This window comes from Lagopus leucura, unplaced genomic scaffold, assembly GCF_019238085.1.
Source record: "Lagopus leucura isolate 7727_CA_CO unplaced genomic scaffold, USGS_WTPT01 Super-Scaffold_100002, whole genome shotgun sequence".
NCBI lineage: Eukaryota > Metazoa > Chordata > Aves > Galliformes > Phasianidae > Lagopus > Lagopus leucura.
The window spans coordinates 69,294,914-69,313,653 of record NW_024962263.1 but is presented as its reverse complement, the minus strand read 5'-3'; the positions used below and the strand labels follow the sequence as shown (position 1 = coordinate 69,313,653).

Sequence of the window (18,740 nt, the reverse complement as noted above, 5' to 3'; positions counted from 1 at the left end):
TGGGGCTACTTGAAACACCAAATTACTTTCAACTCACTTGTCTTATGTAAATTTAGTCAAGTGTCTCCTCCGAAAAAAAAAGTAATACAGAAATTAAAGACACAGGCTATCAATATACATGTAACAGATGAAAGCTAGAAAAACTGGGGGAGGAATGACCTCAAACCCTTTCATACATAGTGTTCCAGCAGGAAATGTACTACTGCTGCATTCGATTAAAAGAGCAGACACCATAACCAGCAACTGAAAAAAGAAGAAATAAAAAGAAAAATCAAATAGACTAAAAACCAGAACTGTTTTCTCGCACTGATGTTAAAATGGGCTTCAGAAGAGTGACAACTGCCTGTCACATAAAAGCTAAATCAGTGGGATCAAACAAAGAAATTTGGGCAAATGCCACTGTTCTGCTGAAGGCAGGATGGTCAGCTGAGCAAGTTTAATATAATCCTGCTTCGTCGTTCGTATTTCCTTCCATGTAAGAAGTGTCTACGGCACATTAAATGAGATCAGCCTCCTCTCTCTATAACATACAGCAGCTTGATTTAGAATTCATCTTGGCAGGTTATGAATTAAGATAAATCTGACCAGAATTTTTATTTTCTTTTACAGCCCGGTTTCGAAGATTGCACATCTTTTTCCACAGCTCTCATTGCAATGGGTACCACAGAGAAACAGCTTCTAAGAGATACTTTTTGATCCAAATACCTGTTCACTGAATATTTCAACTGAATCCCAACTTGGCAGCAACAAAACCAAAGGAATTTTCACTTTTCTCTCTCATACTCACCGTGGAGCAAATTCTTCAAACAGACCTATGTTAACTAGATTTAAAAGACTCTAAGATAATATTACCATTCAATATTACCTGGACAAAAATACGGAATCCAAATGAGCTGAGTGTCTCAATGCTCTCCGTTTAGAACAGAACAAAACAAACAGTTGCAGTACATTCTCTTGGTGCCCCGGCCCCCCCCCAAAAAAAAAAAAAAGAGAAAAAAAAACCCAAACCATGCCTCTTGCAGGATCACAATGCCCAAATATCACTTCTAAAACTACGGGATGATGAGGCTAACTTTTTTCTCAAGCTGACATACAGTTTTGTCTTGTATTGTAAAACTGAAACAAAAAAGAGTAGAGCGTTTTCTGCAGATTCTGTCAGAACTTTTGACTTAACCAAGTAATTGGCATTTAGAAGATTACAAATCAGAGCCAAAAATTCACTACTGCTATCAGAGTGAAAAATGTAAGTGACTGAGGGGTCAAATGAAGAAAGAACTTACATTTATTTTAGTACCTCGAGATTATTGTAGACATTTGGTAACAAAAACATGAAAGATTACTGCAATGCAGTTTTTGACAGATAATATTTTCTGTCCAGACAGAATAGAAAGAACTGCAGAACTTCAAGATTGTAATCGTTTTGTACATTTCTACGCTCAAAGTACTTTTTTAAGCAAAATATTTCACCCCTGCAGCTGCTATCTCTTAGATGTACTGCCATCCTTCATTTTCATCCTCCCACAACTGGGAAAGAAGGAAGAAATGACAAGACAAAGTTTTCAATCTTGAAACAAGAAAGTTTATATGCTATAGCAGGAATAGATAAATGAATCCCAAGAGCATTATGAGTTTCTGCAATTGTATCAACAATAAAAGGCTGCGTAAGTCGCTTCCTTTGCTGAGTCGGTGTTAAAGACATGCAGGCATTTGCAAAACCACGTTATAAAACAAAAAAGAATTTATATGAGCTTTTACTGACAGATGTCTCCCAAAAGAGGTCAGTGCCAGGTTGTTCTTCCTTTGCAGTCTGTTCTTATCTGATTTAGTATCTTATTGTTCTACTGTTCAAAAGAATTATATGTATCTTAAACACCAAGAAACAAGATCGACTAAGACAAAGGCTTAGTATGAAACTGTAAAGCTGCAGCGGCTCTGATCCAAGTTCATCTGTACAGACTTCATCTAAAAGTCTGAAGCTGAGCAAAGCAACACTGATTGTAAAGCACAACTCATACATGCTATTTAAGATAGAGCAGATGCGTCTGAAGAAATGAGTCAAAGTTTACAAGGAAACAAGGCTTATGACCTCTCACAGATACGGTAGGCTTCACAAAGTTTCTTTGGAGAAAGATGCATTGTGGAACTTATTCAAAATAATAATCTAACAGAAGGAACATCAGACAAGACTGGAAGGTGTTCCAAGGAGGGACAGAAGATAAGCATGAGAATGGCTTTTAACAAAAGCCTTCGTCCTTGCATAAAAGTAAGCAAAGAAAAAACAAGGCTAACCCTTGTCATCCTGGCTTAAACCCTACTGTCTCAAGCAAAAAAAAAAAAAAAAAAAAAAAAGGTACATTTTAAACAAAGACATGGATGTAAACAGTCCTTTCATTCCCACACAGGGAATCTGTTCTCCAGTCATAGCAAAGATTGCTCTCTAAGAGAAAACACCCACGCACTCCCCTCTCATCAACAGATTAATACACTCTTACCGTGCTTCAATACAAAAAGGCAACCAGATGTGGAACAGTTTCCAGAAACAGTAAAAATTAATCTAATTTTGAACTGAATGAAAACCAGACAGACAATTTTTTTTTTTTAAACTCAAACCCACAAAATCAGGATTCCAGCTGGTGAACGTGCATGGCCCTTCCTGAGCAGCTTTTTGGGTACTCTTCCAGCACCTGGAAAAGTCAGGTCCCAAGGTGCTGCAGCTTGAAGGCAGAGGCAAGCTGCCATCAATTAAACATAAATCCAACATGTGAATTTTGAACCTTCTCTTCAGTAGTACACAAGAGTTGACTTGCAACTTGCCAGATACAGCCACCAGATTGAAAAGCTCCTCCATACCAAATACTTTCTTTTAAAAACTCAATTTCAGCTTGCAAAATTCATTCTTGTTTTTTTTTTTTTTTAAATTCATTTTTCTTTCATATTCTTAGTAGTTCTACGAAATACGTATATAATTTCATACATGAATATAAAACTCTCTCTCTTACATACTTTCCTCTTTCACATCAACTTGGAAAAAGCAGTCTTTGAACAATGAAGCCCTGCCAAAACAAACCTAAATGGTACTAGTTTCTAGTACTTCCTACTCAGAAGCACTATATCATTTTCCATGCTTGGATTTCTTTGCCACGATGTGCCATAAAGCCTAACTATGCGATTCATCTGATACCTGCGAGTTTTGTGTCTGGTGACATTTTTCAGAGCAACGTTCTCTTCAGCCCAGCTGTTTCCAGGAGAGCCCTGAGCAGCCATGCCTCACCTAGCACTGACCATACATCCCTGAAGCACATGGCTATGGCCAATCGACACACTTTTTAATTTCCTCCAAGAGAGACGAAGGAACGTACTACTTCTGACTGCGCAGGGCGGCCCGCAGAACTACCAGCACACAGCCATCCGTCCTCCAGAGAAGGAAGGGCAGAGGGGCCGGGCCGAGGACTCTGACCAGCCGGCCCCAGGCAGGGCAGGGCAGGCGGAAGGCAGGGCGCCATTTCGGTGTGGCCGCAGCTAGAGCGAGCGGGCGGCAGGAGGAGGTGACAGGGCAGCGCCCGGCCGAGGCCCCGCGATGGCGGCCCGCCGGCCTTCCTTGCCTCCAGGCAGGACAAGGAGCGCGGGCACGCGCTTCCCTGCGGCTGTCTCGTTCTCCCGTCCCGCCCCGCTCGGCTCCCCGCGGAGAGGAGAAAGAGAAGGAGGGGAACAAACACGCACCTTCCCCGAGCAGCCCCAGCGGCGCCAACAGAGCCCCCGCCTTCGCCGGGCCTGCCGGGGACGGCGGGGAAGAGGAGGGGAGGAAGCAGCCGCGGGGCGGAGTAGGGGGACGGGCCGGGCCCGCCGGTGCTGTTCGGCCGGAGCCGCCTCGGGGCTCGAGCGGCCGTTCCGGGCTCCAGCGAGGCGAGGTCGGCCTCGCTGCCTGCCCTCAGCCCGGGGCCGGCGGGTATTTGACGCCGTAATTAAAACACTGGCGGCGTAAATCCACCGCGTTCAGAGCTGTCGCTCGTCTCCGTGCCGCTGGGAACGGGGCACGGGCACTGCTGTGCGCAGCGCGGCCCATCCGCAAAGAGCGCCGCGTTCATCTCAATAAAGGCGTGTTTATAAAAGCGCTTGGGTAAATGGGTGCGATTTCTTCTGTAGATAAGATCTGAAAATACAAACACGGGTCTTAATCTGCAAACGCTTGAATTTAAGCGCTTGATTAGTTCCATTGAAGACAATGGGACTGCTCTAGTGCTTGGAGATAAGTGTTCTAGGATCAAAGCCCTTGGTGCAGTTCTAAAAAGCTGCTCTATCAGGAAGACCGTGAAGAATTTCCCTCTAAAATTCAACGCGGTGTTATAATATTCACATTCTCCATGAGTGAAAAGACTGCAGTGCTAATGAGCGCGTAACTTGGGGAAGGATGTGAAAGAGGCACTGCAAGATAATGGCTGTTCCCGGGGGCCCAAATCTCCCTTCTATTAGTCTGAGGTGAGGCACTTGTATTTCACCTGTGCTTTTCAGTGGGCAATCTAGATGGCACGTTCTTGCAGTGTCCTCTCCTGCACAGAGTACTTCCGTGGGATGCAGTGTTGCGTTTCAAACTGCTGTAGTCCTCGAGAGCCCCGTTCCATTGAGGGAAATAACTGATTAAATGGAACTGTTAATAAATTGCTGTTAGAGATCTGCCTGCCCTTCTGTCTCTTCACAGAATCACAGAATGGCCAGGGTTGGAAGGGATCTCAAGGATCACGAATCTCCAACCCCCTGCCACATGCATGGCCATCAGCCTCCACGTTTAATGCTAAACCAGGCTGCCCAGGGCCCCATCCAACCTGGCCTTGAACACCTCCAGGGATGGGGCATCCACAACCTCTCTGGGCAGCCTGTTCCAGTACCTCACCACTCTCATAGTAAAGAATTTTCCCCTGACATCCAACCTTAATCTCCCCTCCCTCAACTTAAAACCATTTCCCCTTGTCCTGCAGTTATCAACCCTATCAAAGAGTTGATACCCTTCCTGTTTGTAGACTCCCTGAAAGGCTGCAATGAGGTCACCCTGCAGCCTTCTTTTCTCCACATATCCTCCCTGATAGGCTGTGTCAGAGGCAAGGACTCCATGAAGAAATTATATACAGTGATTGAGGTTGTAAGTCAGTGGTTGGGCATCCTGCAAAAATATATTCCATTCTCAAAGGTTGGCTGTTGCCCCCACAAATTCTGAAACTTAACCACCAATGCATGGATCTCCCTTTTGCTTCCAAGGAGAAAGAGAATGGAGGACAGACCTGAAAGAAGGCGCTAATGTAAAATTACAGTTGCATTTGAATTTACAATCTAGGTTGGTTCCTTGTGACTGATTCCTTCTCTGTTCATTTCATTCCCCCCCCCCCCCCTCAATTAAATTACTTCCCAAACCTGATTTCCAATTAATTTTTCCTGAATTAGCTCCCCTTAATAATGCTTGCACAGCCAAGGAGTTAGAAGGATGAGTGATAATGAGCTATCATGTTTCCCTCTCATCAAATAGTCAGAAGGATGGAGAAATCTAGACATGTCTGTCACTAATCCCAGATCAGAGGGAAAAGAAGAACACACTGCTCACATCTGCTGCTGTCTTTCCTTGTGAAGCAATAAATAAGAATGTGTAAAGAGACGTAATAACACAACCTAGAACTCCACCCTGCTCCTTTTCAGCCAGGAACATGCACAAATCTGTTTATGGGTTTGAAATACATCAATACCCGCTTAGCCTCAGGAAAGGTATTTCCATCACGCCCATCTCTTACATTATTTTCTCGTATTTTGTATTATTCACTAAATGCATTATCTTGTTTTCCTTTACTTTGCAGCTTTCGCACTTTCAGATTATTGTTCTTCTCTCCTAGGGATTATAATTTTAAATCAGGGAGAGGCTGGAGCTGAAGAGGCCTGTGTTCAGTTTCCCAGACTTTGTATACTGCACTGGGCAAAACTGTAGCCCCTGCCCCCAAAGTCACCCATGAGATCTATCTTGCATGCGTGTGAACTTATTAAGATTATTCAGGTGCTTGAAGTTACCCATAAGGATGTGTCTTGAGAGGGCTGCTATGATGACACTGCTAGGAACAGTGTCAGAGTAAAAAACTAATTTAATATTCGAGACAGGGATTGCCTTTGTATATATATATATACCTGTATGAATGTAAAAAATAATCAGAATTATGTGATTGTAACTGTGCTTCAGGGAATAAGCCTGTATCTAACTCCTCGAAAGGAGGGTGAAATCTAATGTGAGGATGGATGGCATTTCTTACTGCAGGATTTTTTCACCTTCTGTTACACAGTGTATGAAGCAACTGGTGCAATCTGCTGTTGGACACGGGGTACTGGCTGAAAAGATCTTGAATCTCTTCTAATGACAGCTGCTTGGTACATGCTTTTCCCTGCATGGCACAGAGATGATACTATTTCTCTGTGCTTTGTTTTTCCAGTCTGTTTATGCTACATACTTTCTGGAGCAAGGGCTGCTTCAGTGGCATTTGGAACATCACTGAAGTCTCTACGGTGGGACTGTATTAAAATAATAAAGAAATCACAAGCATGTTCACACACTAATTATTATGCAAAGTCGGGAGGGGGAGGGAAAAAAGTGTGAGATTTCTTTGAAAGGCTGCCAGCACAGGTACAGACACAAAAGGTGTTTGAAGTGGGAGCACACTCTATCAGCCTGAAGGAATTACTGATATACCAGCTCCCCTTGTTCAGAAGCATGCTCTCAACTTATATTTTATGACATTTGTTTATTTTACTGAATTATTTTCCTTTTTTTTTTTTTTTTTTTTTAATTTGTCTCCCAAGAGTCTCCTTTAGGTTTGCACTTTCTTTCAGTACTACTGGGAAGTTTTTGTTCATTTCAGCTGTCTTTTGTAGCTTTCTTTCTGCTATAGTCAAGAAAGTATGGACTGCTAATTAATGTAGACTTCAGCTTTTATTTCCTCTTCTTTTCAGTTAAAAGAGCTGAAAAGAAATATTCTGAAGTTTCCAAGAAGTGCTGCTTTTCAGGTCTTTCTGAAAAAAAGTGTTCAGGTTTGACCTTGACTTGTATGTCTTTCCATTCATGCTGCCTGGCAGCAAATTAATATATCCTAATAGTGCACATACTGGAGAAAAAGGTAGAGACACTGAAAGGAAGGCAGCCAGCACCTTGTGGCATCCATCCTTCTATGCAGTTTTGCTACCATTTCTGCTACTGTGTCGGAGACTGTTTTTTTCCACGTCTCAAGAAAGTTCATCTGGAGAGAACAGAAGACCTGAAAGCAGTAGGTTGGTAGGGCATGCTTGCTTTGTGTGCAGTGCTATACAGGTTTACTGTCAGAAGTCTGAATTAGTTGCCCTGAGTTTCTATGCGGTTTCAAACTAATTTGATGTAAGCCAAGAAAATTCAGTCTCTCTTCCTGAAGTGAAATTTCTCCTCTGAATAACACAAGCCAACATATAGCTAACAGCAGCATGCCACTGTGTACATGTTCCAAGAATGAAGCAGTGTTGGCGTCTGCAAGCCCTGGGTTCTTACCCAGTGTGCAACAGCCTTTTGCTCTTACAGTCTCTCACCATGGTGGCATGCAGCACCTCAGAAAAGCAGAGATGAACACACGTGCTCCAGGGACATAAAAACGTCAGTAACTCGTGACCTAGCCAAAGTTCTGGCAGCAGAACTTGCTAGTCAGATATGGTCTGGCAATGAAAGTTTTCCTGTAGATTACCAGAAGATTAGAGTGGCAATACCTTGGACATACCACAGAGAGGTTTTTGTTAAGCACTGACTGACTGTGTTCTGACTTGAATCTCTTCACAAACTGTGTGACCTGTGCTGCTGTTGATAGGGAGCAGAGAAAGGGCACCTGATGTAAAAACAGAGATTCAAGTAGCAGTTGGTTCACCTGTGTTAACAGGCTTTTCACTCCTGTGTTTACAAGAAAGAAAAGGCATATAGATACCTAACATCAATTATCACGTATTTGCATTAAATATGCATTAAATAATACTGCTCTAAATAACTTTCTTATGATGAAAGAATTCAATTATAAGCACTTTCACAGCAACTCTCAAAAGTTGTTTGCTCTCCTGTTTATACGCTCCCTTCGAGTACTAAAAGACCGCAATGAGGTCTCCCTGGAACCTTCTCTTTTCCAAGCTAATCAAGCCCAGTTCCCTCAACCTTTTTCATAAGAGAAGTGTTCCAGTGGTAAGAGTTCCTGTCATTATCTTCATGGCCCTCCTCTGGACCCAACTTCTCTAGATCAGCTATAGTATTGTGAGATGGAGCTTTCTTGAAGCAGCAGATAGGAGACAGATGGACAGAAACTGAGCGTCAAAATCAGTTTTACCATCTCAACGTGCCTGAAAGTATGAGGATTTTGGTTTTGTTATTTTTGATGGGTTTAGAATGCAAACAGATAAAACACCTTATTCTGTACAAGGAGCCATTGAGACCCAGCTTTACCTGCGTGTTGTTCCAAGTTCAACTGCAAGACTTTGAACTGGCCAGTAAAGCCAACCAAAGATAATACAAAATTAATCACTCACATTCAAATATTCTACAAGGGTGTCAATGTGCTACTATGAAAAAAAAACCAACCCTACATTCATGGCAATTATCTGCATAGTATAATGGAAAAGTTTGTCCACATCTTCTGATTCTCTTTGCTAAATATTTAGAAGACAGCAAATTTTTACGCCAATTTCTGAATGTCTGAATGACCACATTGTGAAGGATTTGATACATGCTGAAAAATACTAAGAACTGGTGTAAAACAATGTATTACTTCTTAAATCACAGAACCATAGAATGGCCTGGGTTGAAAAGGACCTAAAAGATCATCTAGTTTTAACCTCCCTGACATGGGCAGGGTTGCAAACCACTAGACTGGGGGTGCTCAGAAGAACGGGTAGAGTACTTCTTGGAATCTAGAAGAATCAGAAGAGAACAGTTTGATGGAGTTTAAGAATCAGCATTTAAAAATCATAGCAGGACAGGCTGATATAAAAATCAACGTAGCTCTCAGTGGTTGAATGTGTTGTAAAAAGCAGAGAAAAATGATGATTTCTACTGTGAGAGCTGTTACAAAAGTCACACCATGAAGTGGGAGAAATCACATTGCTGACCATCTGTAGCCACTTTTAGAGAGGATAAAAGAAAACTTTAGACTCTGACAGCTCTTCTGTAGGTATAAAATTCTTTTTCATTTTCAGGTGGTTTTTTATAAAACCACTTAGAAGCTAAAAAAGCAGGAAATTTTTTGCTCTTCCAACCTACAGAAAACAAAAATTAAAGATTGCAGTGAGACCCATTGGTTTAAAGTCTTAAGAAACACCATGACTGGAATTAGTTCAGTTCACTTGGCAAAATGCTTTTATCTAATAAATAAGTTGCTTTGGATAAAGACAGGTACTTGGAAGCCAAAATGTTTTTGCTAAGCTTTCTTTCTGATTTGTTTCACATATGTGTTCTTAATGAATATCAGCTTCCAGCAAAAAGCCGGTTGAAATAACACCTATGCATTCAGGCAGCTGGTAAATATTTATTTAATATTTTTAACATGAAAGAAGGGAAAAACCAGACTGTAAGAATGTAAGTTAAGCTATGTAACAGCATGGATATGTAAATAGTGTGTGCTCCTGAAGAGCAAGAAGGACAAAATCTACTGCAAAATTATACGTAGTGACAAGTTAGTCTGTTTGTTTACAAGCCAATGACAACTGATTTTCTTCAGGAAAATAGCAGTATGTGCAAAACAAGGCAAAATGTTTTAAAGCAAGGCTTCTTGCTGCTGCTTTAGTTGTAATCAATTTAAACTGATTGTGATCCTCTGGGAAGACTTTACTCCAACAGTACAGCTCAGACAATAAAGTTTTTTGGGTGCTGTACTGTTCATCTTGCGTCAACAGCATGAACACCACAGCCCCTTTTCCTAGAAGCAGAGCCCTTCATTCGAGATGTTCAGTCTAAACAGAAGTCAAGCTGTGCCATCAGTCATCTGAGACTCAGTCCCAAGAGCTGTGCCTTCCCAAGATGTTTTTCCCCAGTCAGCAGTAACTCAGCTGGCACTGTGGGCTGGTCTAGGAGGAACACATGCTCCACTTCTCTTTCTTTGACGAGAGATTCCTTTGGTTACTTCTGCGGTAATGAAAATTATAGGGAGGAATGATGAAAACTGAACTTTAGGCTGTTTTACATTCTTTCACTACTATTTAGCCTGATGGTTGTTGACTTCTCCCCTGCTGCTATATTTAGAAAGGGGTGTAGGAGGGAGATGAGCGTTAGTATTATGGGTTATGACACAAAAACATCAAAAGTTGGTTCCCGTTTCTCTTTGGTATCCTCCAGAGAGCTCCAATGTTTACAGAAAGCTCCAGTTCCACCACAGCAGTTCAAGAGAATGGGCACCCGTTTGGACTGCAGGACCACGCAGAGCTGCACGAGGCGGGTGGCTGACTGGGACATGAACATTTTTCCTCCACAGGGCTTCATTTCCCACCACCAGATAAGCTGCGATTAACTGCCGTGCCTGGTGGAATTTCTGTTTCTTATACATCGGTGCTTGGTTCATTTTAGAATTAAAAGAAGAAGAAAAAAATATCCGAAGCTTCCTCTGCATTCAAAAAATCAACAAAAGATCCATGGGAAAAAAGAATTGCATAATGCCCCAGGAGAAATAGAAATGAATTGAAGTCACCCCCTGCAGAGAACTTTGGGTCTGTTTATTTTTAAACACACTATTACGGATTTTGTAACGTTTTTGTGGAAGTTTTTCATAAGCATTCCTACTTCCTCTCGCTGCAGGCCGGGCTGAGCTGCCAGGCTGGAGGAGCTCTTTGGACCTGACCTCCAGCCATGAGAATGCACCTCAGCTCCAGCTCAACAGTGGCAGTTTTTAAGCTGCAACATGAATTAAAAAACTCAACAGTTCTGCAGGCTGTGCCATAAACACATCTGATACCAAATGTGAAAGCTTCGTATCTCCCAGGAATAATAAAAAGACAGAGGAGGAGCTCAGCGCTGCCCCTCTGCACCCTGTGAGGAGCTGCAGCCGCCATGAGGCCTCTTCTCAGCTCCTCTGCTCTGGGCTGCACAAAGCAAAGAGCTTCAGCTGCTGCTCATACACCTTGCCCTTCAGACCCTTCCCCATCTGTGTTGCCCTCCTTCAGAAGTTCTCTAGTTTCATGTTTACAATTCTATTTATACTGTGGCACCAATATTGCACACAGTACAGGAGACAGAGCCCCTCCCAAGCACAGCTCGCACTCTCGCCCTTTCCTGTCGTTGCCCTCGCAGCCCCTCCTGGGGACAGCAAAAGGTGCATGGGGTCACCTCTGCAGATCCTCCACCCGTTTTGCTGCTGTCATTCCTCTGTGAATCCAAGGGCCTTCAGCCAGCAGAAGCTGGCAGGGCCTGCAGCAGGCAGCACGGACCTGTGGCTGGGGTAGCTGTGTGCAAACGAGAGCCTCTCCGGCTATGACACCAACATCTGCCCACTCTCCTGCCTGCAGATTCTCTCTGGAGAACAAATTCAGCATGACGGCGACAACTCAAGAAAACAAAAAGCCCTGTAACATCCAGCGGAAAGCGTGTGCTGTCAGGATGGTTTCTCTTCCTGCCTTCCTACCATTCACCCCAAATTAACGTCTGGCTCCACGTGGCTGCTGCCTCCTCCCCAGACCCTCACTAGAAACTAAGCTGAGACGCTGCAGACACACAGAGGGTTTCTGAGTGTTTCCATCCACACAGGAGACCATTCTGCACATCTGATGCACATGTGAAACTGCTTCACAGGGGTCAGGTCAGGAGACCATGTTTCCATTTCGAGCTACTCTGAGCCCAAGTTTTATCATTTGCTTGTTTTTAAAGCAAAAAATACACAACTCACTTGACTTCACAGGAGAAGAAAGCACTGCAGAGAATCCTTCATGCTGGCAGGGTTGGGTTACAGCTCCTCCATGTCCCACCCACGCCGCTGAACCCAGTGCCTGCTCACCAGGAGGAAATGAAATGCACATGTCAGTGGTCCCCCTCTCCCTTCCAGCTCCCAAGCAGAGCCGTTCTGCTACAGCCACAGAGATCCCAGGACCTGAGGATGTGCCAAGAGGAGGGACACTTGCTGTATCTTTTCTTGAACAAACTGTGTATCAAAACTGAACCAGAAGTTATGAAAAAGCAGTGCTCTGAAGGCTTGCATCGCTGCATTTTGACACCCAGGTTTAGAGCTGTATGATACATGGGCAAGAGCTTAAATGTAACAAAATTAACATCAAAGCTCAACAAAACTGGACAACAATATTGCAAGTTCCTTAAAGGAGATTATGCCAGTCTGATTAAGTGTTAAGTAAGTAACAAACATGACTGATTGCAAATTTAAGAGCAACCGCTATTTTTCTTCTGTTAGAACAAGAGTTTTCTTAATTTGCCTTCCCCCTCAGATTCCTTTTCCCTTCCCCTTATTTGCTTACCTGAGCAATGTTAAACACACTGTCATAACTTTCCTCACACCTATAGTTTTAATAGTAACATTAACCTGAAGAATTCTTCCCTTACAAACATTTCCTGTATTCCGTGTGTTGCTTGAAAACAGCATCTGCCTTTTAAGACAGCACTCCATAATAATTTCAATGCACATTTCCAAGGGAAAAAGAATAACGTGTAGTCAAAGTCATGGGTATGCAATTCTTTTGTTAGCAGATCAGTTATTAACAAGATGGCAATTTTGATTGTAATTTCTGCAATTTCAATTAATTTTAACGCTCAGAGGAACAAACAACAACAACGACTGGACAGCCTGTAACCATGAGCTACAATTCACTTTGGAAGTTGGAAAGCAAAGGAACCAGGACGTCAACTTCTGAATTTATTTCTCCATGAATAAAACAAAGGTGAGAGATTCCTTTCAATGTGAGCTTTAGGCTACCAGCACTGGGCTTTGTTAGTGAAGAAGCTAAAAGGAATTAACCATTTATAGCCCAGAGAAAATCAAAGCAGAATGTCATTTTGATGAACATTAAAGCCTATCAATCCCCAGGAAGCACCATATCAGTCTGCTGAGGATTTCTGAGTTGCCACAGCAGCCCCAATGGAGAAGAGCCAAGGCGCTTTGGGGAAACGCCACACCAGAGCCCCAGCCCCTGCTGAGAGCTGTGCATGTAGCACAGCACCCGCAGCCTGGCATGGGACCACAGCTGCCCAGCAACACCTTCTCACAGCCAGAGCATTGCCAGAAATGCATCCAGGAAGGGGAGAACAAAAGGGAAGCAGAACTGGAGCCCAACCAGCGCTAGGAAGTCTCGGTGTAAGAGAAGCACATTCAGCTGCCCCTTTCTTCTGAATAGCATTGCGGGAAGATGGCTGTCTACATCAGCTGAGTTTTTAGACTGATAAAAACTGAGTCAGTGTTTATAACTGAGATTATAATGTAACAGAGAGGATAATGGATGTGCAGGAGAAAAAAAATATACATATATATATATATATATATGAGTGGTGAAACAGAGCTGAAATTTTACCGTTCCTTCTGCTTGTTAGCAGATGCAGGAGGAACCAGGCAAACATAATATTTGACGGCCTGTGTAATTACAACAGATGTCTGCATTGGCTAAAGTGTCCTGGATGTTGGGTGTAGAAGAGGAATGTATAGATGAAAACAGCTTCTTAATATCAATTTGCTTACAGAAAAGGAGACATTTTATCTGGTGTTAAATATTTATGGGTATATTTCCAGCAATATTCATTGTAGCCTTAAAGGAAATTCAAATCTACTACCTTAAGCAAAGTGGGCTTCAAAAAACTGGATGTCAGACTGTACAAATAAAGTATTAGTTTAGGCATGGTAGACTTTATTTTGGCACTTTAACAAATGCTTTATTTTACAGCAGTGGCACAGCATTTGCCAGAAATTTTCTTTTCTTGGCACAGTTATTTCAAGCAGTTATTTTACTAATTGAATTTCACTAAATATTGCACAATAAGATATACCTGTTAAATTCTTACCCTGTTTTTACTTGTTGAACTTGTATGGCTTTGAAAAACTTGCCAGTAAGTATAAGTAATTTAAAAAGCAATATATTAAATATTTTAGCACAGGATAGCGTTTGTTTGTTTCTAAATGACCACTGAACTTGGGACAGCGACGAATACAAGTGACGCAACTCTTATCTGAAGAGCTAACAGCTCTTATTTACAACACGTTGCCATTTCTGAGAAGCAGTTCAGCTTGACATCCTGAACATCTAACTGGAAATTTCAAAATCAAAAGGGCGGAGGTTAACAGAGCAGAAGACGAAGCCATTTGTCTGTGACAAAGCGTAATATAGGGAGGCAGACTATCGTCTTCTCCACATGTCCCTCTCTCCGACACCTATCTGCGATCTAAGCAACAGAGCCTTTTATCTTCTACTTGGAATATTTCTTTCTTCTCTTATGAAGATATTCCACTCGTCTCAACTCTTCTGCTGGAGTCCGAGCAGAATAAAACCAATGTCTCCAAAAGGCCAGGGAAAAAAAGAAACAACAAATCAAGAACTGATATACACAATAAATGGAACCGGGTGCTCCTTTGAGTTTTACAGTACTGAGAGCAACATTTGCAGGAAGAACAGGTCTGTGTCAATACTGCCATTAAATATAACACAAAGGCCAAATGACTCATAACTCGTGCACCAGATGTAACGCTTATACATTCCAGGCTTTCTCTGCCGCTTCAGCAATAAATCTGGTCTGAGGATCAGCCTTATCAACAGCCTTTTTGGTTTTGTTTCGGGTGGATTTTGAAGACCTACTCGACGAACGTGGTGACATTAAAACATAACCACTGCAGACACAGAACGGAAACCGTACAAAAGTATATCACAATGGAATTTTCAGTATTAGGCCACATGATTTATTCAGTAGTGTTTATGTTCCCAAATTACAATTACGTCTATCCATGTAAGACTACAAAAGTTACCATTAGAATCGTCTGTGCTTATAAAATACCAACATTTTCTTTTACTGTTATATACTCATTAACACCAGTCTGCGACAAGTTACATATAATCATAGGCACTTCAAAGGCTTTAAAAGACGTTTACAACTTAAATGCATTTTTAAAGAACAAAAATTTAAACCCCTACGTGTACCTTCAAATTGCAATTAACAAATACAGTGGCCATAGAAATCTGCAGCAACTTCTCAAAATACTGTTAGAGTCTTTGGGTTTGCTTAGGTTTGTCAGTAGCTTACTTCAAATCTTCCTTACAGGAGATTTTAGTAAGAATACGACTATACTGTTTGTAATAATCATCCAATTTTACACATTAATTTGCTGTTACAAATCTCACTGAAGCTACAGGTACGCTGAGAAACAATGCAAAGTGTAAAATTGATATTCCGACACTTAAATTTATACAAAGTGGAGGTTAGAGTTTACATAGCTGAAAAATTACATTTACACTAAAAGTTACTGTTATCTGAATTATCTGAAGACAAATTGCACCATGACAACTACAAAAAGGCTTTTTTTTTTTTGAAACAGATAAATTAATGAAATAAAAACTAACTCGTAAGATCAATCTGAGACATGCTGACAAAAATTAAACAACTTTCATTGACTCATAGGATAAAACAATCATTTTCATTATTTTATATTTATGCATAAAGTTTTAAAAATGATTCGGTGAACATCAATGGTTTTTATAAAATAATGCTTTGCCACTGTTATTCACAGAACACTGCAAATGTTAAGTTTTCATTTTACATTTTTAAAGGAATACGTGAAAAGTTTTAAATACAATGGGATTTTATCATAAAGGTGCCGTGATGGCTCTTTAATGAAAAAAAAAAAAAAAAAAAAAAAAAAAAAAAGATCTTCATTATTCTATGCAAAAGCTTTATTTAAAAAAGTTCAGTGATCTCATAAATAGAGACACTAAATAGGAATTTTATGCATAAAACTCCTTAGTAGGTGCCTTCTGATAGGCAGCACTAGATGGTTTACGTTCACCAAGGTCGTAACTGCCTTCATCCTTCTTTCTCATGCGATATACCAGCAGCAGGATGAGGAAGATTGCAAACAGAAAACCAATAACTCCGCCAGCAATAACAGCTGTAAGCAAAGAAAAAAAGAAATTCATAATGTGCCGGAAGAATGGGTCTGGAACCACCTCTCTTTTTCATCTTGCACAACGAGCACACCATTATTTTCAAACTGCATAAAAGGGCTCTCATTCTGCAACTGCCTTTGAGCATGAGCAGCCTGATATACATTCTGAGAAAGCCTGTTTATTTGAATGAAGGGAATCACTTAGGAGTGCATTTCACCTGCAAGCAAGTGATCCAGCAACCCCCCGTTCTAAATAAATTATCAAAACTTGACTAATAAAACTGTTAATACTGCCAGAACATAAAGCTGTATTCATTTTTAATACTAACATTTAAAAGCTTGTCAAACTGATTCTCAAGCAGTTGACATTTTCAGCCTTAAAAGAACTACTTTGTCGCACCAGCTAAGAAATGCGTTATCCCATTTCTCCACATGCTCACTCAGTCACTCCTAACTGAATTCCCTACTGATGAGTAATAGGAGAGAACATTTCATGGAGCTGTAGCAGAGACACTACATTCACCACGTACATGCTAGAGTGTAGAAAGTAACAACTCCAGCTGGACTAGAAGAGCAAACCGCGTGTTTCTGCTGAGGTGCACATTAATGGTGTTCCGCGTTTCGGCGCTCTGGGGGAGATGAAGTCCAAAACTGTGAGACTTAACACTCCCACCCATGGCTCCCAACAACCCCTCCTGGGACAGAGGGAAAAGGTATACTTGTAAAGTCTTAAGCCATTAAAAAAGAAAGGAAAGAAGAAAAAATCACATGAATCACATGTAGAAAAGCCACTGGAAAAAAATCAGAAGCCAGCCTTTTCCTCCCTGGCTCATAAACAGATATGGGCCCCTTACATCCCAATGATGGTGCTCACCCATCCCTGATGTGAGCTCCTCTCTATCTGTACCAGACCACGCTGTGCTCCTAGGAGAGTGGGTGTGAAATGCTTTTCTGCACTACAAGCATCAACCCTTTTCTGAGCTGTGGAAGCTCCAGACACTCAGTAGGGAGTATTCAATTTGTGAGTGTCAAATCAATTAGCAACAGCTTTCGGTATTAAAGGAGATGCCAGTCTGAGTCTCATCAAATCAACCACTGTCTACTTCCCTACAAAAGTGTCAGGAACCCATTTGATGAAAACACAGATGTTGAGTTTATGCTATTTGATACGAACGCCTTTTATGTTCTTTGTTTTTGTCTTTTTTTTCTGGTGAGGTGGTGGACCTTGGCAAACTACCCTTACCTGCCAGAACTTCTGTCCTCTGGAAGAGGTTTTCTGAATGCTTTTCAGTGAACACATCAGTGTCATCCCCTGGCTCGTTGCTCTTTTTCTTGGAATCCACCTCGGGTCTTTCCTCTTTATCGATTTCTTCAGGTGACTGTGGCACAGAAAGAAAAACAGCCCTCACAGACAGGATCACCACAGATCTGCATTGTCACTGCCAGCCACAAGCAGCCACAGAACTGTGGCAGCCCCACAGGTGTGCTCCATAGAATTGACAGTCACAACACGTGGGATGCTTTCTGACCACAGAAAGCTGCCCTAGATACTGAAAATGGAACTAATCCTCATCATGATGGAATGGAAATCACTGTCCAAAATTGTAAGAGATCCCAAAAACATATGTTTAGCAATCAGCTGGTAAACACTGCCTGTGTATATAGGAATTACAGCCTCTGACTGAAATATCAATTCTGAAATTAACACATAAGATATGCTATATTCAGAACACTGCTGAGGATAACTGAGAAAATATCACCTGTAGTGGCAGAAGAAAACATTGAAACGCTAAATGGAACCTAGGAAGTACTCAAACTACTGTCAAATCAAACAAGATTTTCCTTTCAGAAAGGAAGACTTTTGAGTAACTCTTAGAAAGATGTAAAAAAGGTATGGTTCAGATTTAAACATATTATAAGAAATTGTTTTCTGTATTAAAAAAATACGTTTTACACGTTTCTCTTCTTTCATCAGAAATCCAGACATCCATTACACAGACTTTCTAACAGAAACTGAACAGCTCTGTATCCATTTAAACAGCTGCAGAAACATTTAATCAAAAATTTACAGATTTTTTTTTGCAATTCACATATAACAGCAAGGCAATAATGGGGTACAGCAGAACTATTAGGAACAGTGTTGTTCTCTACCCACGCACCTTTGTTTGTGCAGGCATCTTGGTCTGCATTTTCACTGTGGTGGTCTCAGCTCTAGATGCATCACTAGCTGTTGGTAACTTTGGAACTATTCTGGATGTTGTTGTCACTGTGCTATCCTCATCTTCCTCAGCACCTGCAGACAAAACAGATGACATTTCACTGGCTTTGTAATAGGTCTGGAAAAGTTTCACTTTTTGTTACAACACCGAGGTTAGGGTGCTTGTATGGCCCACCCTTGGCAAATGGTGAAAACAATGCTTGTTAAAACAAAAACATGAGCCCTAAATCACGAGGGGGATGTTCATCCCAACTGATCCCATTAGAGAGGAATGGTAATCCATCAGCTGGATTAAACAGTGATTGGGAAATTACAGAGATATTTTTGAAACAGAAGGAGCAAGCCTGAAAAGAAGAATGAAAAAAGCACGAATGCCTGTAACAGGGGATGGACTCTGGAGTGGAAGTGGAGCCATCAGAGCCAGTTAT

At 41.6% G+C, this 18,740-nt stretch overlaps 2 protein-coding genes across 2 annotated transcripts in view; both read right to left on the bottom strand.

Moving 5' to 3' along the window:
• Positions 1 to 3,790, bottom strand: part of CPQ (carboxypeptidase Q) — a 159,450-nt gene extending 155,660 nt beyond the window's left edge. The window contains exon 1 of the mRNA XM_042868776.1: positions 3,721 to 3,790. The gene's annotated coding sequence lies outside the window, so the exon portion shown is untranslated. The remainder of the gene's footprint in view (positions 1 to 3,720) is intronic.
• A 10,040-nt stretch (positions 3,791 to 13,830) lies between these two features.
• SDC2 (syndecan 2) overlaps positions 13,831 to 18,740 on the bottom strand; it is a 56,851-nt gene continuing 51,941 nt past the window's right edge. Inside the window, exons 3-5 of the mRNA XM_042869583.1 lie at positions 18,254 to 18,387; positions 17,338 to 17,473; positions 13,831 to 16,097 (exon numbers count right to left, since the gene is read on the bottom strand). Of these exons, the coding sequence (XP_042725517.1) occupies positions 15,934 to 16,097; positions 17,338 to 17,473; positions 18,254 to 18,387 (434 nt within the window). The 3' untranslated portion in view covers positions 13,831 to 15,933. The remainder of the gene's footprint in view (positions 16,098 to 17,337; positions 17,474 to 18,253; positions 18,388 to 18,740) is intronic.